At 42.0% G+C, this 23,469-nt stretch overlaps 1 protein-coding gene across 7 annotated transcripts in view; it reads left to right on the top strand.

Annotated features, from left to right (window-relative positions):
• Positions 1 to 19,716, top strand: part of ZBTB37 (zinc finger and BTB domain containing 37) — a 189,167-nt gene extending 169,451 nt beyond the window's left edge. For all 7 annotated transcript variants that reach the window (XM_069641118.1, XM_069641117.1, XM_069641119.1 and 4 more), the window contains one exon: positions 6,115 to 19,716. In XM_069641118.1, coding sequence (XP_069497219.1) covers positions 6,115 to 6,645 — 531 coding nt within the window. In that variant the 3' untranslated portion in view covers positions 6,646 to 19,716. The remainder of the gene's footprint in view (positions 1 to 6,114) is intronic.
• Positions 19,717 to 23,469: the final 3,753 nt, after the last annotated feature.

Genomic DNA, 23,469 nt, shown 5'->3' with positions numbered 1-23,469 from the left:
CTCTGAGCCATATACCACCTTTCACAAGGACATGGTAGCCGTTCGGACACACCTGGCATTTCTGCCCAAGGTTCCGTCTGCTTTCCACCTGCACAAGGAAATAGTCCTTCCTACGTTTTTTCCCGATCCTAAGGACGAAGCACAAAGAGTGCTGCACTGCCTGGATGTCAGGCGAGCTTTGAAATTCTACTTGGACAGGACCAAGGGCTTCCACAAATCGGACGCCGTTTGTCACTTTTGGAGGCTCAAGACCAGGCTATCGTGCCTCTAAGGCTTCCATATCCCGCTGGATGGTCTCAGCCATCAAAGAAGCATATGAGGCCCAGCACAAGCCGTTTCCGGCCAACATGCATGCCCACGCGATCAGGGCCAAGGCAACAGCCATCGCATTCCAGCGCCATGTCCCTTGGCAAGTCATAAGCAGGGTGGCCACTTGGGCCTTTCCCTCGGCTTTCTGCAAGCATTACTATCTGGATGCTTGCTCTAGATCTGATGCGGCTTTCGGATAGGCAGTTCTCAGAAACCTATTTGCTTAAGGAGGGTCTCCTCCCCACCCTGGGGCTACAATCAGTTGTAATCGCCCATACAGTATGGAGGAAAGGGGACAGGATGTAAGAGTAATTATAAGTTACTCACCGTAGTGACTAACGTACGCTTAGTCATAGTCCCCTTTCCTCCATACATCCCACCAACCTCCCCCCTAATAATACTGGTGTCATTAGGCAATGTTAAATCTATTGTCGACGCGTCACTGAGCACTGAGGTGTGGCGCTGGAGGGCGGAGTCGGGGCAGTGCATGCTCCCTGGGCTGCGCCCCCGCGCGCCTCTAAAGGGGAAGAAGGTTTTTTCTGGTGAAAAAGGTTCCGTCTCCCGTCCCTTGGCAGGGACGCCCATACACTAAGGAGGAAAGGAGACTATGGACTAAGAGTACGTTTGTCACTGCAGTGAGTAACTTATAATTTTTCTATGACTTCTACCGAGCCCTATACCAACTTAAGGGGAGTGCTTCTGAGAGCGACACTGCACAATATCTGAACGGAATACCAACCACTGTAGTTGGCAGTGCGACACACGACACACTTGAGGTACTTCTAACACTAGAAGAAATTCAGGCAGCTATAGCGGACCTGCAAAGCACCCGGCTCGGACGGGCTGGGTGCACAGTTTTACAAGGAGTATTCCGGCCTGCTGTCGCCGTACTTGATGCAACTCTGGGAAGAGGCACTGAGGCGGGAGTGGGAGCGGACACAGTACGGGAAGCTATCATTATACTTCTGCTGAAACCTGACAAGGCACCAGAGGAATGCAGGTCTTACAGACGATTGTCCCTCAAATACGGACACCAACATTTTTGCCAAGGTACTTGCGTCGCGACTATCCGCCTTCATGACCCACATGGTGCATACAGATCAGGCAGGATTTAGACCTGGCTGGTCGATGGCATTGAGCCTCAGACGACTGTACAACGTCAAGGCCCACAGTCCACCTGACACAAAGGTGTCATTAGACATGCAAAAGGCATTTGATACTGTGTTGTGGCTGTTTCTTTTCCAGGTGCTGTCCAACTATGGATTTGGGCCCAGGCTAATTTCCTGTGTGAAATTGCTTTACACACGTCTATATGCCCGAGGACGCACAAATGGTTGCGACACCCCGCTCTTGCTATTGGGTGGGGGAACCAGACAGGGGTGCCCACTGTTATTTGTGCTAGTTATTGAACCATTGGCAGACAAGATACGAGCTGAGCATGGTCGTGCCAGTATAAAGATAGGGGGGGACCCGTAAGTTATATAATTATAAGCCGATGACCTATTAGTGTACATAAGGGATCGTGACATTAACTTAGCTAGAGTGCTCAACACAGTGCTGGGCTTCGGCACATACTCAGGTTTACACCTGAATAGCAGTAAATCCGAAATGTTCCCCCTGATGACCCAGACGATAGAACCCACACACACCATGGGGTTAAAATGGGCTGCACAAGCTGTTCGCTACCTGGGTATAGTGATTGCGCAGACATCTGGCCTGACCCAAGAACTAAACTATGGGGTCTATGTGAAGAACCTAAGGGCTAAACTACAAAAGTGAGGGAAGGTACTGTTGTCGTTGGCAGGGAGATTGTCCCTAATCAAAATGGTGTTACTCTCCAAACTACTCTATTTCCCACAATATCCCACTCTTCCTTGGCTGCACACTGTTTCATGATATTACTGCAGAATACATTTCTTTCATCTGGGCAGGAGGTGTGGCTCGGTTGAAGTGGTTGCACCTGTCCAGACCCTATGAGGAGGGAGGGTTCAATGCACCCAACTTCGAATTATACTACATAGTCGTGCAACCTATCGGACGGCGTGTAATCTCACTCTCGTGCATACGCACTTGGAGAGGGTGCGTGAAAGCCCCTCTTCATTAGCATCACTATTGGTAGGAGGTACATATCGGGCAATTCACCAGCTGGTCCCTGTGGGGGCAACTTGGAAAGCATGGAAGAAGTTGAATGCTAAGGGGGCACCGGCACCAATATACAATAAGCTTCTTCCCTTGTGGGGGCTCCCGATTCTTCCTTCAACCATGGACGGAGGTATAGTTAAAAACTGGAGTACAGGGGGAAATCCACTTGGCTGGTGATTTGTACGTAGAGGGTTGCTTTGTGGACTGGGGGTTACTGAAGACAGCTGTAGGGGAGGGCCCTTGCAGGCACTGTACTATTTGCGCATGCGTGCCACATTCCAGACGCACTGGCCCACATTCCCGGACGAGCCTCCAACACATCCCTGTCTGTCAAATATCTTACAAAGATCTGTAGTCAAGAGTATTTCCGTATTGTATAAATTGGTGCAGTCTATAAACACAGGTACTACAAGAACTATTACCCTGCCATCCACTCCCTCTGCCTCCTCTCTCCTTGCAACTCCATCTCCTCTTCACTTAACACACTAGGTTGGCTCACTTTTCACTCTCAGCTCAAATTTAATTTTCTCTGTCTTGTCTTCAAAGCCCTCTATAATCTTTCTCCTTCCTAACTATCCTACCTTCTTACTTTCCATACTCCTTCTCGTTCTCTCCGCTCTGCTGATCTCTTCCTTCTCTCTCCTCCTCCTCCACCCTGTACCACCTACTGCTTCCACTCCTTCCAACCTCTTGCTCCTTTCCATTTCCATTGGAATCGCCCACCCCTCCCCGTCCGCTCCATCACCTCCTACCCTTCATTTCGCACTTCTCTTAAATCCTATCTCTTCCACTCACCCCCCTAACTTCTCTTTATTCTTCTTCCTTGACTGAATCTACCTCTACTAGTGTTTAACCACCTCAACTTTGTAAATTGTTCTTTTATACTGTTTTCTGGTTTGATTAAATTGTCATGTATTGCTTGTTGTAACTGATCGTTCCTCTTGTAAAGTGCTTTGGATTTACGCGCTATATAAATCAAAATAAATACAAATACTAAACTACACGCTCCAGGTGGGGTAGGGACCTCTGAAGTTCAGACTCATACATTTTAAGGTTTTTAATAGACTATATTACCCCCCATCAAGACTGAACCTGTTTCGGACCAATAGGGTCAGCGTATGCCCCAGATGTAGAGATGAAAGTGCACACTTACTACTCATGCTATGGTCCGAAACTGTGTGAATGTTGGGATGCTGTTAAAACCACCCTGTCTGTATTGGGGCGGCAGCTGGATCTGTCAGCATGTGACTGTATACTCTGCTATACTGGCCGGCTGGGCGTAACTCGGCGCAGATTCCTGAATTTGGGACTGTTGTTGGCCAAGAGGGCTATCCTTATGAGATGGACAGAACCCCCATCGAGAGAGATGAGGAGGAGTGACGTTATCTGGGCAAATGACACCGAGGAAATATACATCACTGGACTACCGAATGTCAGCCGCCCAAAGGACATATGGTCAGACTTCTGTATGTACCTAGCCACAGGTGACACATCACCATGAAATGAGCAGCGAATACCCCCCACTGTAAGAATTTGTGTTTGTACGAGTGTGTCCTACATGATTGTACTAAGTTTGGCCATGCTTCACTACTCAACATATGCTGATGTTTGCCCACACCAAGTGTTAATAAATAAACAGTTGTGCATTGAAGGATGCTAAATATCTTTCTTCACCTGAATAGCGATAAAACAGCAACGTTACTATTATGCAGGATTGCACAATCACTGCTACCTTTTGTATCGCCTGTTGTGCTTGGAGGTCCTCGATACCGGTGCAATCTGTCAGATGTTTGGGGCTAGTTTTCGACAATCATTTAATAAACCGGTAGATGTGGTGGCCAAGACAGCTTATTTCCATCTCTATTATATGAGCAGATGTGCTAACAAGCTGGAGAAAAGAAAATGTAAAAATGCTGGTCCAAGCGGTGCTACTCTCGAGTTTAATACTGCCTATCAATGTACTTGGGAATTTCTAAGAAACTAGTTAGAAAACTTGAGGCGGTTTTAAATCGTGCAGTGCGGGGGATCTGTGGTCTAACAAGGTTTGACCATGTGTCTGAAGCAGATCCCTTCTTTGGCTAACTATATAGTCTCAAATTGAGCTGAGTCCTAATACAGATATGGAAGATTGTTCATGGTATTGCCTGACCAACCTGGCCTTACCCTACATTCCCACTTGATCCCTTGGGTCTGGTGTCAAGGCTTTGTTGAACGTCAGCAAATACAATGATAATCGTTTTGGGAGTAGACTCGTGTGCACTCGGGGCTGTTTCTTATGGAAGATCCCATTAGCTACCCGAAAGAGCTCTTTATTGCCAGCCTTTAAATTTAGGCTTAAACAACATACGCTGTCCTTTGATGTGCCGTAATTCCATTGAGAGTCTCTTCTGTATAGGCTGGTTATTAACTGTTTTCTTCATTTTTATAAAGATGTTTTATGCTTTTTTATTTTTGTGCCGTTGTTTTTTTTATGTATTCTGTTCATATATTTTGCGTACCGTGCCTTGATACTGCTCAGCTGGTGAAGTTGCGCTTTTTTAATAAAATATGTACTTGCATAGTTTGTGTGATGGCTCTAGGTTGTCTTTGAGTTTGTTTATTCATTTGTATTTTATTGGAGACGGAAGAAGGTTCTTTTACAACAAAACACTGCACGTTGAACAAAGCATGACCATGGCAATCCCTTTTCTAGGTCCTTTTCAATTTGAGAAATGTTGGCATTAGGGAGACCATAAACTAGTTCGGAGAATGATTGTTAACAAAAAGGGAGGGAAGGGAGATCCAAGAACCAGCCATAAGGTTGACTGGAAACTGTATGCAGATGAAAGGAGGGAACCCAACCATGGTTTGAGTAGAGGAACTAACCTGTGAGTAAAGGGAGGTTGAGGGAACAGAACACGACATGCAATCATGGGAAGGGAGGGAATGGAGAGAGAAAGTTGTTCTTAACATGTCTACATCAGTGAGTGCATTGTATACATTTTAAAGGTCTGCTGTTTTCTTAGGTGCTCCGAGATTTGAGCATTGTACTTCTGGCAGGAGTAATGGCTTCCTGATTGGGACTTGCATGCATGTCTGGGACTTGCATGCATGTCTGCCCATTTCATGAAGTGACTTCTGCCATAGCCTTTTGATCCTTGTGCCAGCTCTTCAAGTCTGTCAATTCTCTATTGACCCGTTTGTTACTAAAATTTGGGAGGATTTATGTTTTCTACTTATTTTGGGTGCTAACATGACTTGGTCTCTGGTTCTCTGAAGCTCTGTTGGTATGGTTTGGGGAGGTAGGTTCATCTTCACAGAATGTTGGTCTGATGAAGGCATCAGTGTAGGCAATTTGTTTTTTTAGTGGGCAGAAGTGTACTGTTGGAGGTGGGCTTGTATTCTTGATCTTAAAGTTTGCCTCTTTTTATATGTACAAAACAAGAGATGAATGTATCGGACCAGAATTCTATAACTGTATGGCTGAATCTTCCAACAATGTTTCTTTCCTGGCATTTTGGCAAGTGGCATAATGTGCAGCAAACTTGGTTATTTGTGGTGTGATCTTTCATTAGAAGTTGCGAACTTCTGTAGTTGCATTAACTTCTTATTTCAATTCATTTTTAAGTATTTGATGGGTTTTTGCCTTTTCCATGTGCATAATGTTTTCTTTGTTTTTTCCAGGGAGATGAGTCATCAGTGGGCGGCGTGAGTGGCTATGTGGAATATTTGCGTGAACAGGAAGTATCTGAGCGATGGTTCCGCTACAACCCACGCCTCACCTGCATCTACTGTGCCAAATCCTTCAACCAGAAGGGCAGCCTAGACCGCCATATGCGACTCCACATGGGTATCACGCCTTTTGTCTGCAGGATGTGTGGGAAAAAGTATACACGGAAGGATCAATTGGAGTACCACATTCGAAAGCATACAGGAAACAAGCCGTTTCACTGCCATGTATGCGGCAAGAGTTTTCCCTTCCAGGCCATCCTCAACCAGCACTTTCGAAAGAACCACCCAGGATGCCTACCTCTGGAAGGGCCTCACAGTATCTCTCCTGAAACCACAGTCACCTCACGGGGGCAGGCTGAGGAGGAATCGCCCCCACAGGAGGAGGCTACCGTTGGAGCATCAGCAGCTGCTGACACATACTCTGCAGAAACATATGGTGGGGAGACAGTCCAAGGATCCGTGTCCACAACTGGTCCGGATTGAAAGGCACCCCGTCTGAGTTGGAAACAGGGGTGAAAAAGATTCTCATGCTCTCTTTCAATGTGGGCAAATGGCACCAAAACCTCAAGCTGGTGGGAAAAGAAAAGTCCCATCAGCACAGAAGCTCTGAAGATGTTGCCAAAATTGAGGATCAAAAGAAAAGTGATGAAAGCTGCCCTTAATTTCATCCCACCCTCCTACGTTTGGTCAAACGTACAGAATTGTGGGGTGTGTTCATTTGTTTGGGGCCTCTGCTTTGTTTTTAATGTTCATGGATTTATTTTATCTTGGTCCAGACAGAAGGATGTTTGCGTTCCGACTGCTGTGGTCCCTGAACAGATGGGAAGTGTGACTATTAGGCTGCTGTAACCAGCCTGCTAGAAGGTGGCAAGTAAAAGGGAGTTGTAATGCTCTCCCACCCTACAAAATGTGACGTCTTGGCACCGCCACACTGATAAATACACTGATGTGACTGCTGAAAAATAATTTGCCATGGTATTTTTAAATGCGTGTTTATTTTAACTGCTGGCTTGCTTTGTTTTTGCATTTTTCTCAAGATTCCCACTTGCTTTTTCTCTTTAAAGTTTTCTCTAGAATGAAGAAAAGTATTCCCACTGTCCCCCATTGAAACACTAGTGTAAAATATTAACTGGAAGGTATTAGGATTCACCAAGAGGTAAAGCTTGTTCGACTGGGGTATGTCCTTTAAATCACTTTCTCTAAGTAAGCCTGTTGTGCCCATTATATCAACAGCATCTAACAGTGTACCCAGGAATTGGGCATAGTTTCTACTACCTGGGAAACAATACATGTAATATCATAACAAAGGAAAGATACGTCCCAGGTCAATGGACTAGCAAGGTCCCTTTATAAGTTTGTAGCTTAAACTGTCCTGAAAAAATTGCCTTTATAAAAATGTGCATTAGTGGTGGAAAAAATACTTTGTTTATAATTACAAAATTAAAATCAAAAACAAAAAAAAAAAATCAAAGGCACTTGCATATAAAACAATTATACGCAAACTCAGTCTATTGACATAAAAAATTCTTGGACATGAGAACTGCAATCTAGTAATGCATAAATCTGTTCATTACTGCCCTATATGTTTCTGTACCAATACTGGACATTCCTCAGGCTGAGATTTTAGAAGGCGTATGTTCCAGTTGGTGTGCCACATATGCTCTTCACTGGTAAATAATCCATGGTAGTTTAAGGCGATCACAGTACGCTCCAAATTTTCACTTCAAATGTGGATTCATTCACTCGGCTATTCTAATGTTTTCTTGTGTCATCACCAAGAACAGAGAACTTGTTTGTTCCAACTGGCCACCAAATCTTCTGTCTCCTGGTCTGCTACCAGCAGAGTAAATCTGCTAGCTCAATGATGGCGCATGGAATGCTAGAAACAGCGTGTCTCTAAACTACACAATCCCAAATAAGCACCTCCAACTGAATGGTTAGGAACAGACGTATTCTAACATCATAGCCCCTGAGGAATGTCCAGTATTTGGTGACAGTATTGCCACAGAAACCTGTAGGGCAGTTTTTAACAGATGTATGTATTATTACTAGACTGTAGTTCCCATGTCCAAGAATGTTTGATGTCGATAGACTTTCTTGATTTGCGTATGATTTTTGTTAGATGTAAGTGCCTTTGATTTTTATATGTGTAGACTGTGTTGTAGTGTTAGATTTTTAATTTTGTAATTATATACAATAATAATTTTTTAAATTTTTTTTACAACTAATGTAAATTTTGAACAAACCAATTGTTTTTCAGGACGGTTCTTTTAGCTACAAACGTTTAGAGGGATCTTGCTAGACCAATGACAGGGACGTATATTTTCTTTGTTACGTGCCCAGTATATACGCATTCATCACTAGGTCAACTAGCCATAATTAGGCCAGAGCCCATGTGGAAGACTATGTATGGTCTGCATTGCAGTGGCTTTTCTCAAGTTGATTCATTAGTATTATAAGGCATCATCATTTATTTCCTTTCTATGTAAAACTCACAGTAAAGTAGAATAGTATCATTCTTCCACTTGGAATAGCCATAGGGTTTTATAAGAGGAAGGTGTTTAATTAAGGGTTGGAGTGTGTTGGCCAATCTGAGCACTGCATTCTTATCTGGACTCCCTCAGACACATCAGACGTTTATTTATTTTGGTGCTGACTGTCCTTACCTGGTATCAATATCGATGTATTTTTGTAAAATAATTGTTACTTTTGTAAACCTAAGCACCTTATTTTCTGTTTTAAGCTGTCTTTAAAAACTGCACTAATTCCGGTTACAGGCCCTTTTTATGCAACAGGCTGCGACAAATTCCACCATTATTCCAAAACCAACTGGTATTAGCTAAAAGTTGCTAGCTACCTACATGGCCAATCATTTAAGGCTGAAATGAAAGTTGCCCCCTTTTCAGGGTACTTTGGCTTAAACACCAGCCCTGATCTGATCATGCATTGTCTAGCTTTAAGTTTGTAGTATGCCCGTTGCCGGATTGTGGTTCATTGATGAAAACAAAAATGATCTGATATATATTGAACGGTTCTGTTGGATTTTTTTTTTTTACATCATTTTAAAAGTGGCAAGCTTCAAGAAGTTAGTTTGATCATGACTTGTTCAACCCTTTTTTATGGGTTGTCCCCTCCCCCACCCCACTGCCCCTTATCGCTGCCCTGAGCAAACTAAATCAAACGTCAACGTTTCTTTCCCTATTCTCTAAATGAGCAGCTTCGGTGCTCTAGACTGCCGCGTACATAGGTTCCCTGAAGCTACTCCAATCGGGGAATTTTTTTTCATTTTTCAGTTTCGCAATCTACAGTGTGCTTTTGGAGAAGCACTGGAATGTTGTAATCGTAAACATTTGTCCTCATCTTTGACAAGATATTTTGTCTCATTTGGCTTTGCCATTTTTTCCACTTTATCCTGAATGACTTTTGCCCACTCGTTTCAAAGCACTTTAGTTAGAAATGATTTTGTCGAACACGTTACTCTTTCTTGTGTTCGCTTGTTTAAGCTAAAGCCAGATGTGCTCCCAACTGAAACACATCTCGGGTCGTTTGTTGACCTATTCAGGGAGAATCTGACTTGGACAGTTGTGGACATAACACGCCATATGCTAGCAGATTGGTGGGCGTTATCATGCCGAGCTGAGCCAAACTAAAATGAGTCTGAAAGCAACTGCACAAGTATTTCCAGCACAAATTGGTTCCTGGTTCACCATGGCACCACGCCATGTTTATTTTTTTTATACGGAAAACGTTGTGCTTTAGTACCAGCATTTAATTGTATGTGGTTTGAGCTTCATCATAGACGGGGTTCATATGTATATTGTTTGCAAGAAGTCTCAAACTGATTATTGCGACACAAACACTATTGTCTCTCAAGATATAACACTCATTTCACGTTGGTTTTAATCTCTTCAGTGTTGCACAAGAGATCGCGTATGGTAGAATACCCATGCAATATAAATTAAAGGTTGCTAAGCACCAAGTACCTATTTTGGTTTAACCACGTTTCATCTTTTGGCTGTTAGACGTACAGATGCTCGGAGAGTGAGCTTTCTTCTAGTACTCAATCTGTCCTGTGATGTTTTTTTAAAAGTTAATGGGGGCCTACAATTACCTTTTATGTGGTTGTGGTGGTGGTGCAGACATTCTCACACCATCCAATATTGAGTTGGCACTGTTGATGTATTCAGCTCATGCTGTTTATAAGTCTGATTACTGAGCTGGTTAAGATGGTTGTTCGGAGTAGTGTCTTATGATGCACACGTCTACTGATGGTATTCTACGGTAATAGCCCCCTTGAGTGAGGTCTTCGATAGTATGTGCAGATTTGGTACTAGGTGTTGCTAGTCATCACTCTTGAGACACGAGATGTTCTCTCATGCAGATTAAAAGCTGCACTTGGGCTTGGGGGCTGGGGTGGTTACTACTATGACCTTAGCTATTGCAAATTACCTCAGAGGTTAATGCCCTAAAACAAGTCTTCCTGGTCTCCTCCATGTCCATGATCCTCCCCTGTACCAAAGGAATGGCATGGTGGTCTGTTTTCGGATGGTGAGTGGTAAAATGGAATTGGCTTCAAAAAACATTTTCCATTTTTCTTTAATGTTATAAATGGTTTTATCCTGATAGTTGGCTCTTTAGACACATCTAACCCTGTCACCGACACTTTCCTTCACCTCTACCAAGTAAGCAGGTAGCATGCACTTTATCCCTCAACCCTTCCATGAAGGTACACCTATAGCTCCTGTCTCTCTATCTCTTATTGCATGGTGGGGAGTTTCTGCAAACCAGTCAAATACCTTCTCCTAGCAACCTACATTTTCATTCACTTTGGTTTTTTTTGGACAACTTTTAAAACATGAATTAGTGGATAGTGTCACTGTAACCAATCCCCCAAGCTGCTGTATGAAACTTGTGTGCAGGCCAGTCAGTTGAAATTGAATGGAAAGATACTAAAGCTATGCGCTTCAGACTAAATCGAGCATAGTATTAGCTGCTTTTCCTGGCCATGCCCCTACTGCATTGATGCATTGTATTTTCTTTGTGGCTTTTTTGCTTAGTTTGTTTGTGGTACTTATGACACCATTGGCAGAAAATAAGAATCGCCATATTTATTTGCAGAGCCATATTTATATTTGAAACTTTGAATGACATTGCCTTGTTCAGTGTCTTGTTCTAGCTGTTGGCAAACCATGAGCCATCTGGTTCTCTAGAGGCAAATCATGTGACTTGGTTGTTTTTGCACAAATCTGCCATTGATGTTTATTCACCTCAGACAAATGGCTGTTTCTCTCCTGGTTGGAAGCCACCGCACTGATTTAGTACTTTTTTTGAAAATGTGAATACCTTCTGGCACATCCATGCTAGCTCCGAAAATCCTGATCGAAACCAATCTGCACTTCTACATCTGATGGAACTAGGTAGCTTACTACTTAAATAGATAGTAAGTCTGCAGGTGAGTAGTCGGCACCTCAGGAAAAGCCTTCCTCAACCTTGGCTGTAGAGTGATTATTTACAATTGGGAAAGAGATAGTAGTGGTGTACCGTGAGAGACTGGTCCTCTGAGCTGAATATAAGGTAAGAACTCCTGTGAGGGATGTATTTGCTCATGCATTAGCACTTTGTTTTGTACGTACCACACTGCGGAAACCAGGCGCTGTTCTGTGGTTAGTACCCATGTATGGGTTAAGAAGTTGGACATTGGGCAAACAAGTGGATCTCACAGGTTGTTTTCTAGAACTTCTGATCAGTTAGTAGCTGCGTTAGATGCTGTGAATTACGTTTCTTGGTGTTAAGGATATTTTGCTCACAATGATTATCAGGTGATGAGAGATTACTTACTCTGTAGAGGTTATCCTCGCTAAGTGTAAGTAATGTTCCAATAAGTGTTTCTTGCTGTGCAAGAGTTAATCTCCATCTGGTTATGTGTTGCAAGGTACTTTCTGCATTAGTTTAAGATGTTGCTTCACACTTGTTGACCAGTGATCTAATGATATCATGCAATAGAAACGTTTGTATTTTTTATTTATGTATTAGTTGGAACTATGAGTGGTTTTCTCATTGAATAGGGGTACCTCTTCTGTTTTATGAAATTAGATATAGTAAAAAAAAGTCTCAGTGTAGCACAAGAGGTTTGCAGTATGTTTTGTCTAGATTCACCTGCTTCTGATAGTTTTTCTACGCTGTGGATGGATCAGGAATACTCTTAATACGTTCTATTATATCCCGTGGGCCTCATGAACAAGAAATGACTCCACTGTAAACATTGATCATTTTGGCTTTGGTGTCCTTTTCATATTTCTTTGCTTGACCTTGCAGTTGGGAATCTGCCTGCTTGCCGCTTTTTCGTTGCTCTTTGCGCAAAGGCATTTGAAGTGCTTCAATGTCGCAGGTCTGTGATGTGGATAATTGAACAGCTATATTTCCATGCCAGAGATTTAGGTAATCGGTACATCAATCATTTTGTTAACCTATTTTAATTCTAGATTCTAAATTTGTTGAACTTGGAGTGGAAGGCACTCCTTTCAGGTTCACCAAGAAGGTAGCTAGGTCTGATGCCCATGAGTAATGTGTGAATTGCTTATTGACATACCACATGGAAGGCAGTTGTAAAGCCTGCTCAGGTTGAGAGCAGTGCCAGGCTAACAGAGAAAATGGGAAGGTCCAAGGATGACCATCTTATCTTTGGAAGAAAATGGTTGCTTCAAAGATGGTTTTATAAAATCTTATCTCCAGACCCTAGTGTCTTTTCTCGCTGGGTCCTTTCCTTAAATCTTACTTTGACTTAATGGACTTCCATTTACATTAGCTGTGTCGACCTTGACATGTTGATGTTCCATTAATTTAACAATTGATACACAAATCCAACTGTCATTCTTAATTGGGTGTTTCGGCTTCAAAACATCAAGCAATATCAAAGCATTATTTTTCCTTTCTTAGCCAACAATAACATATGTTTTGCTGCTGACACATTTTAACATACATCTGTGCTAGCTCTTCCTTTCATTGATGCCACACTTTAATATGTCCGAACTGTATTTTTTTGTGTAGGTGGATAATTTGACGAGATTTACGGCATGCAAGGCATAAAGCAAAATATTCCTTATACTTGTTGTAAGTAGGGCACTGTCCTGTCTTGCAATCCTGGACGGGATTGCATTTTTGACCGAATTCCATGAGACCACTTATTGAAAATCTGAAGCATTGTGAAGGTTGGAACATACATTCAGCAGTTTAGGCTCTATGGACAGGAAGGTTGAAACATCTGCCTTGCCTACTCTAAACATAGTCCATGCCCACTATTGTATAGATAACATGGACTTTCATTGAATTTCTTCCTGAAACTAAAATTGAAAAAGTTCATATGGTTGTAAAAGGTGGCAATACTGCATCCAATAAGTCTTATTAGGACTGCCTTAAAGTTGCAAACGGAAAATCGACTAATGGAGTCATGTTTTGCAGACTCTTGGTTCTCGCTTTCTGCCTATAAACGGGTTGTACAAGGAAATGTGGTTAAAGTAATTTAATAGGTAATAGACTTGTCATGGTAGAATTGGCAAAATAACTTGAGAAAAGAAAAACGAAGAATTATACAGCCAAGTCCATGGGAACCTTCTAACATGACAGAACTTTGCATACTTTTTCTCAGGAGGATAGCTCAGCGGCAACGTGCTCGCCTTGGAAGCAAGATGACACAGAGCAACACAGGTTCGATCCCCGTGTCCGTGCTTAGAACCCTCAAGTCATTTATAAAGCGCTTAATAACCAATCCTATCATATACTCACCAGTAATAGAAGGGACACCATCATAGGTGCAGTCAGAGGTCTGATTATTGGCATGGTTAGCAATCCTAGAGGTCTCCGCAACATAGACATGAATGGCTGCAACAGCCCTAAAGATTTTGCTGTAGTGAACATTGGGAAGAGGACTGGTCGCTCTTGGTCTCACCCTGTTCCAAGGGCAATGGACATCGGTAATCTTCCCTAGATAGGAAATGAACTATAGTTTCTCTCAAATGGGGAGAATATTATCCACAGAAAAATCATGCTCTTCAATTTACCCTCCATCCATCCCCAAACGTCTACCTCATTTGTTTCAAAAGCACCATAGAGCCTGCACCCAATTATGTACTTTTTGACCTTTCCCTATTTCTTACTAGAGCTCAATGGTTCCCATTTTGGACCTTATTCAACTTAACGTATTTGTTTTCATGCAACATTTCTTGTCCCCAGCTTGCAAAATGTTTTCTTCTCTGCAGGAATTGGATTTCATCCTAACCATAGATCTCGAAAATGCTCACCTGTTACTCCTATCACTTGTGCCAAGTATAGAGTTTGCAGCAATAACCTATCTGTAATCTACACAGACAGGGATGGCATCCAAATGTGTCCTTAATTAGATAATTGGTTGGTGAGAAGGCTGTCTGTGTATTTGTCCGCATCACGCAAGACAATGACCCTCCTTCACGAGAGGTTTCATAGTAAATTTAAAGGTGCAATTGATTACTTCTGGTTAGCCAACAATTCTATGCGGCTGTAAAGACATGAAAAGGGTCATAACCTGACCATCACGTGACCGTGTTTTCATCATACAAGATTGTGCCTACGTTATGGGCCTCCTTGTTTTCTTTGCAGTGCCAAAGTTCATCTTTATTAACAAGTACGTTTGACTTTACTGAACATGAGACAATTAAATGAATGTCGGTAAGTGGTCAGAGGATTTATGTAAAATGTGGGTGTACATCAGTAAGCGGCCTAAATACAAATTAAATGGGTTGCAATATTTCCAATAATTACTTGATTCGTGACAAGGACAAGAAATGTACATCAGGGCAAAATACAGTTATTAACAATGTTCTTCAGAATCTAAGGTTTTTGAATGGTGAACAATTTTCAACAATCATTTTCGGCTGCCAGAGCCATGTTTCTTACTGTCACAAATGTTTTCATGATTTTTATTTTAAAAAGTACACACCATTTTATCCCAAAAACTATTCATACAATGTACAGCATTGTTTAACTATGTAAAGAAAGTATTACATTTTATTGACTTGGGGCTTGATTACAAGTTTGAAAGTGTTATCTTTGTTAATGCTGCCAAACTCGTTTACGATTACAACATTCGGTAAGAGGAAGGGTCCACGTGATTGACATGCAGACCCTTCAGTTATTCCCCATTTTGAAGTTCCGTAGGATTCCATGTGGGATCTACGGTGTTACCCCTTGGGGTGACACTTGTGTGGAGAACATTTTCTCTGCACAAAAGTATTGCTGCATGCAGTATTTCCTCCACCCTAAAGCAGGCATATTTTTGGAAAATGTGTTTCTCAACTTGTGTTTGTTAATACTGCATATATTAGTTACCGCCAATCTTAATCAGGCACGTAGTCATACTAATACATAGTAAATCAAAACTAACTTTACTCTTGTTTCAATGGGCTTCATATTTGATGGTCCACGAAATGGGACATCACTGTGTTCTCCAGGACCTTATATGTATCCTTGTGTAACTATTGTTAAAACCGAAAAATTGATGTAGAATTTCGTTTTCTTATAAGATGGCAGGTAGGACTTAAACTTACGGTCACCACCTTTTTGAGAATTTGTTTTTATTACTCTTACGTACACCTTAAACATTCCTTGTTTTATATAGGCCTTTTGATGATTTTAAGGCTTATTCTTTCCCTGATGTATTCAATTCCTTTTAACACAATCTTTGCTAATTTTCATGCAAAGGTTTACCTACGTTAACCTGATTCAGACATTTTTATGCTGCAGTCAACTCGCCCCATATTGACGGATCCAATACATCTGGGCAATTAGTAGATCCCTTAACTGCAGGGCATTGCTTAATTTCACTTAACTTCCTTCCAATGTTCTGCATGGGAGGTAAGGAAACAGGCTGTTCCTATATGTTATCATCTCAAGCTGTGTGGTAAATAATGGTTGATTTTAGCTTTACCCAACTCTCTTATGGGTGTAATAGGTGCTTAATGACTGCATGTTGTCTTCGCTTTTGCAAACAAGCTTGCTGCCACCTATGCCCTTTTTTACATTTTGATTATATGGACGTATTTGTTGAGGCAGGTTATATGTACTCTGCAATATAAATTGAGCAAGCAGAGTCATTAAAACAATATTTGCATGGCTTTCAAGGTTTGACTTGCATACCTCAACCCGCCCTTTTTCTTGGGTCAATTTTTTTCTACCGTAGATCTGGCCTGCATGTTCAAAGTGCCCCATGTACCAAAGGCGGGCTTTGCTGTGCTTGGAGGATGCCTTATGCTCCAAGTCGAATGGGGTTCCATTTTATGCACTATGTTTCCATCAACCATGTTTGTGGGTGAACGTATGCTCCTTCACATTTAGCAACTAGAGTTCTATTTTTCTGTTTGCGTGTTACCAGGTGGGGATATCACCGAATTTGTGGTGTCAAGAAAAGGGAATTTTAACCTCATCTACTTTTGTAAAATGTTGGCTTATTAATAAATGTCTCTAAATCTGGGGCTCGTATCCTTCTATTAGTCTCAGTTTAGGCAGTTTAACAATTTGAAGCCTTCCTTTCAGAGATGCCCTGCTTCCTGTTGAAGCTCAGATTTGTTTTAGGAAACACATGGTCCCAGTTTGGAGCGTACGCTCATGATATTAATCTAACCATTTTTTTTATTGGAGAGGTTGTCTTTTTTTTGTTTAGCAATAGCATTTGATTGTATAGCAATTCAGAATGTTAATGATGGACTCTTGAAAAACAAAAGAGGTGATGGCAGAATTAATCTTAACCTCTGGCATTGCTCTAGGCAGCCCTCCAGGCCATAGTTCTTCGCCTGCCAATTCATTACAGAAGGAGAAAGACCATATGTCAATCAGGCTTGGTCCCACCCCAAAAGGGGCAGTACAGCCAAAACTGCTTGGTCACATCACTTCTACACGAGACCACAAGCATCCCCAAACATGTTTCGGCATTGTGGACCTCCTAAGTGAGGAGCAGCTTGGGTCTCTTCGGTGCACATAGTAACATAGTCCCGCCTTGCATGCTGTCTGTGTAAAGATTTTTCAGCAGGTACTCTGGTAAAAAAGATGTCAGATGTGAAAAACCCATCTTATCCCTATGGAATAATGTAAAGAATCCATATGGAATAATGTATATGCACAGAACCAAAGATATAATTCAGTTTTTAAATTGGTAATGTGTGCCAGTTCTTTTAACCTTCTAGGACCTGAAATGTTTGCAAGACTATTGCAGTCAAGGATGTGTGGGTGTATTGTGGCAAGCACCAAATACTGGTTTCAGGCAACTACCTAACAATCCAAATGATACACTACAAGAGATCGGGCACCACCCTTTTCACTATTGAGAAAAGCACTATTACCAGAAGTTTGCAAAACTGCAAATTTGGAACTTGGTGCATAGTTTTGAATGGCACCATTGCTTGGTTATTAATGTGGCCCATTGTGCTAAGTAAATAAAATGGTCATGATGATTTATTTCAGCTAGCCTCCGATTAAAGACCATCTATCCTGTGAAAGGATGCAATTCGGTGTAAAACAAGTGACTCTTATGAATGATCTGTGCAGCAAAAAGTGTTGAACGCAACTTCGATTCTGCTTGTTTCAAGTCATTATGAATTCTTATGAAGACCTCATAAAAACAAGTTCCTAGAGCTCCGTCATGATCTAAGATTTGATAGACTTTGGTTTTCTTATTGTAGCGTTTGGTGTTCAAGGTGGGTTTCTCACACCCCAGTCGAATCTTGAGTCCTTCACTTTGGGGTAGATAAAATGCCCAGTTATTCAGTCTTGGCCTATAAGAAAAGAGCACATTTAGGATGGTGGCAGTGATACCAATGAAGAGCTTATGGCCAACATTGTACATCAATTTGAACCTTAAACAGCAGAAAATGATCCATCTTCCTCCCTCGGTATAACCTCTGGATTCTTCCCATCCGACAGACCTCTCGGTCTAGGTCTTCCCTAAAGAAAACCCTTGCACAGTTTGACCTCATTAAAAGTTTGGCGTCATTCCACAGGAATGCCTGCCAAACTCCTTGTTAACGCCACCTCCTACTAGCAGAAAAATCTACTTGACTTCATATGGCCGGAAGGCGATCCAAATCCCAAACTTCAGAGTCTATAGGACTCGATGGGTATGTTGAGGAATTTATAGTATGGCAGTGTGGTAAAAGTGGAGGCAATTTCATTATGACCACTTTATTGCTGTACGGTCACACTTGTAATGATTACCTTTGTGCCCAGTACAAGAGCACTTCATATGGTTTTTTCTTTTGTGTTAGTAATTGGATTGAAAAAAAACGAAAAGACAAACAGATGGGATATCTGTAGTAAGATGAAAACAAGTGCAAACCTTGTTATCATGTTGTCTGTTTTATACTTGGAAAAAAGTGACCAAACTACACCTGATGAATGGTTGTGTCCTAGTCCCAATTAAATGGTCTGGAATCAATTTTTAAAAAGTTGTTGTTGCCCATTCTTTTTCGTAGGGTTCTAGAGAAGCGGAGAGGGACCGCGATTTCTTTTCTCCCTGCATGATCCCCGACACATCAGCTGGACACCCTATGTTGCTATTTACCCTCTTGCACTAGATCACTCCCCTTTCAGGCTGAAAGGCACTATACACAGACCAAAAGAGCCACTTGCACATGGCTATTTATAATCCCTTTCTTGAGACAAGAAACAGAACTTTGCAACCAACTTGGAAACCCCCACTCTGGCCAATGCATTAAACACCCATGGATATGTGATGCTAACATCTGGACACTATTGTCTCTATGCCCTAGAGGCAAAACGCCTAGAAATAGACCTGAAACACAGTAGTCGGGTACTTCAGCACACCAACACATCTGCAATGCTACCTAGCTTAGCTAAAGCACCAACCTCTTTTTCAGATCCACCGGAGTGCTTGGAGACCATGCAAATGTCGCCGGTTCATGGTATACATCCCAGTAACTTAATACCAAAAAGCCATTGCTAAATTTTGATACTTTGTTCCTTGACCTAAGGCTCAGAGAAAATGGCTTCAATTTGAAAGGGAATCGTATGACATGCAGACTGCATAGTGCAATTTATAGGCTCTTGATTATCCCCATGCAAAGAGATGGATGCTTGCCTTAAAAAACATGTCTTGCTTTATGCTCTTTGAGTTTGGCTTCACATATTTATTTATTTATTTATTTAAAGCAAAGATTGTTGTTGTGCAGAATGGCATTTCTTGATTTGTTTTTTCACTTCCCTGAAGGAGATTTCAGAACAAATTGGTGTGTTTATGAGGTGTCACTAGGGATGTATTAAAGCTGACCTGATACTGATGTTCAGCATTGTATTTCCTGTTAGTGGAACAAAGCCCATTTGGGATCAGGGTGACCCTCTCAAGTGAATGAAGCAGTTCACAATGAAGAATAAAAATAGTGTAAAGACTATAACGTAAACATTGACAATCAACCTGGGTTTTTTAATCTGTTTAATAAGATGCTATTAATAATATGCTACTTGAAAGATCCTTATTCATTTGTATGATCTAATAAAAATGTATTCCTCGTACAATTTATTGGAACTTCAATGTCCAATTTGCGAGATTGTGTTATGATTCAGGTCACATCCCTGAACAGGATTCAATATTTACTACCCGAGCATAGCCCGGTTGTTGCTCTTCGACATTCTGTCTATATCTTGCCCACTACCTTGTGTGATCTTGTAGTGCTCTGCACATCCTTTGATAACATTTTACCTTCATGTTCTAGCCCTTGGAACAACTCCTACCTATTGGTTACTGCCTACACTGATGTCACCTAGATCTCGGTTTGTGTATTAAGAGGTCTTGGTGGGAAAACCATCCGATTCAGCAACTGTATGTTGACATTGATGACTCCATGAGCTCAAATATTAGTTCAAATTGATGGTAATCACTTGCAGGAAACGGCTCTAGAATCCATCAATATAGTCCAATTGACATGAACCTCAGATTTCTGGGTCTGAATAGTGGTACCCGACTTAAGTTTTAAAAAAAATATCTGGATAATAAAAAAGTCAACTTTTGGTATGAACAATAGCCAGATCTCTCTAGTCACTTCCATTATATGTGCATGACTATTGATAGCCTGCTTGCTACCTGGGTTAGGCCAGCTTATTTTAGTGGCATCACTCAATGAGAATGCAGCTGCTTGCTCAGCGACTGGACCACATCACCACTCGCCTTTGCACCCACCTTTGGCTGTTAGATGAAGAGCGTAATTGATAGCTGCTCATAGCTTCCAAAAAGAAAGTGTCCTTGTTTCTTCTCAATAGTGCAAGGCAATACTTTCCTCCTTGTATATTTTCTCCATGCAGCATGAAGCTCCGTTACTTGAGAAGGAAACTACATCATGTCTTTTGCCCTTAAATTATGGAATACTGCCGCTGTCATTTTGATCAATTGAGAATAATTTTGCATTTCCAAAGTACTTACAAAATTGCTCCTTTTTAAAAAAAAAAAAAAAAACTAAATTGGGTTAACACGGTTTTTGAACTTTTCTGGCTGAGTGACTGCTGTTTGTATTACAAACGCATTATGTTCATACTATATGGTGCCTTCAACTAACCTAGGAATATATACCTACATTTTAGCTCACACAATGAAAACCTTGCATCTGATAACCCTCTTTTTTCTCTTAAAAGAATGAGGCCAAAAGTGAAACATCCTTTGCAAGCACATGAGTTGAAGGGTGCAAGACTGCCTTCATCAGTCATGGACTAGTTATGATCTATCTATTTGAATGAGGCTTGGGAAGCAACATCCCTCTTGCTGCTTGCCTCCTTAAATGTATGTCAATCGTGGTCAGGTGGGCCAATACACTATTCTCCCTTTAATTACTTGGTCATTTTTGTGATCCAAGATGGCACAAATTTGGTAAAAGATGTCCAGAAGTAAACTTTGCAGTTTAGAGCATAAGCCTTGCAAAAACAGACCTACACCAAGTGGCTCATATTGGTGGTTCCATGTGTGACTGTTCAGGTCTTCTTATGCTCTAGGCAAGCCAAAACATGCTCATGCATCCACGAAAGTAGGGCAAAATGGGAAAGCTCATGGAGAAATACTTTCTCTATCATTTGAGAACCAGAAAGACCACCCCATTTAAATAATCAATAAAATGGTAACGGACCTACAACAAAATTCTTGTGGAGGTGAACATGGTTAGTCTATATTCATTTAGGTGTTTGACTGCTACATGTTTCCTATCAATCATTTCCGAGGACTGAGCTGCCAAGTGGAGTTTAGTAAAAGAATATTCAGAACCCAAGTCAATTGGCCATCCTCTTTGTCAAACTGGTTTGTGGTTCTTTCATTTGCATGCCGTTGATCCCTGTTTTGCACCCCAACTGATCCCGCACTGGTCACCTGCTCTCATCTAGTCAACTTCTTTCTGTTTCAACTGTCATTTTCCCTGACTGCTACAAGATGGCCACGGTCATACAAGTATGGAAAAAAAACACTTGCTGACCCTACCACTCCCTCCCTCCATCTACAGACCTAACTCCCTTCTGCCTCTTGACTCCAAAACCCTCAAACATTAGTCGTTTTCCTTGAGATAAGTGCTCTGTGCAAAACAAATCCATTCTGGATTGCCCACCAGAAATTTGACAAACTGCAATAATTAATCTAAATGCATTACCACTGCTCACCACCCACACCTCTCCTCCATCTACTTGATCTCTCTTCTGCCCTTGACTTAGGCTCATCCTTCCCTCCACCAAACTCTCTCTACCCTTGATATCTCCTGGAACTCCAGCTCCTCCTCATGCGCTCAGCTTCCAGTGAGCATCCCAAGAGGATCAGTTCTTGGTCCACTTCTTTTGATTCTTTGTATGTATGTTTAACCAGTAGCAAAATGTCTAAAGCTTCATATCTGAACACCATACCGCCAGCACCCATCTAAACACTATCTACATATTCATTATACCGTGTAACGCCACTCTGAAACTGGACTGCCTCCACTGCATGTTTATAGTGTCAACCATGTGAATATATATATAAATACAAATAAAAACATGCAAAATCTTTAGTTTGAGGGAGAGCAAGCTTCAGTGTAATGGAATTTAATTTGTCTTTTGCATAGCACCTTTTCCCATTGGTATGGCCTCAAAACGCTGTAGGTTAATGCCCTCAGAGGACCGAAGTCCAAGGTATAGAACATGCCTCAGTGGAGTTTAGAAATGCGTGTGTGCGTTTTAGCCAATATGAAGATAGGTAGGGGCGGCCAAGTCCCTGTTAGCTACCCATGTCGAGCTGGCATGTGGATGGGTGCTGTGAGGTAGTCTGGAGAAGTATGCAAGTGCAGGTGACTCATTATGTGTCTAACTAGAACTAATTCTTGTCGTGGGGGGGGGGATAGCTGCATTTGTATGGCGGAAGCGTTGTGTGTTGTGTCTTAAGTGGTGCATGGTAGCAGATGCGTGCGGGTGGGTGGCCGTGCCTTCTGCTTTCTTCCTTAAGCATGGAGTGCGATATGCACCCGTGTCCTGGCTGTTTTCGTAGAAGTGGCATTGGTTCTGTCCTGTGTTCTGCTGTAGTTTATTCTCCCTGTCGCTCAGTTCATTTCACAGCGGGTTCATTGCTGCCCGGCCTACCTGTGAGGTGGTTGAATAGTCCAAAGAGTGGTATGGGTTCAGCAGGATGCCGGGGGAGGGGAAGAGGAGCCGGTCTTAAGGGCAAGGTGATCCTCTATGTGCGGATGCTAAGGGGAATTGTGTTCCAGATTGAAGGGACTTGGACAGAGGAGTATCCCCCTATGCTTTTGTGTTCCAAGTTTGGGTGGCCTGATTTCTCTGCAGTGCTAGGAAAAGAAAGGCAAAGAACCAGTTGGCTAGCTGCAAAGGCTATTGCACAGGACCCTTTTATGGAAACACGGGGACCACCTAGAAACTGGCAGTCTTCCAGTATGAAATATTGTCTCAAACCGTTATACTACTTTAGGTAGAGGCATGCAATTTCAGAGCCTCTCCTACTGTAGGCCTGCACCATTACCTCTTTCTAAAACCCTGCTCTGAATTTCAGGCTGTCCCCCACTCTTCTCTAGCAAGTTGGCCTTTTACCCCCTCCACCGCCCCCCTCTAACCCCCCCCCCATGGGGACTATCAATAGAGAAACATGATCTCTGGAAGCTATTTTGTTGGTACCTGTGAGTGGTTTATTTGAAAGCCCCAATGACTTGACCGATCTATTAGGTATTTCGTTTGATGCCAGGGTTAAAAACAATCATCCTTTGTATTCAAGGTGCCTACATTCATGAATTTTACCCAAAACAAGTGTCACTATCCCCA

The sequence above is a fragment of the Ambystoma mexicanum genome, chromosome 1q (assembly GCF_040938575.1).
Source record: "Ambystoma mexicanum isolate Mex_15411 chromosome 1q, UKY_AmexF1_1, whole genome shotgun sequence".
Classification (NCBI taxonomy): Eukaryota; Metazoa; Chordata; class Amphibia; order Caudata; family Ambystomatidae; genus Ambystoma; species Ambystoma mexicanum.
This window is presented reverse-complemented; position numbering and strand designations above follow the sequence as displayed.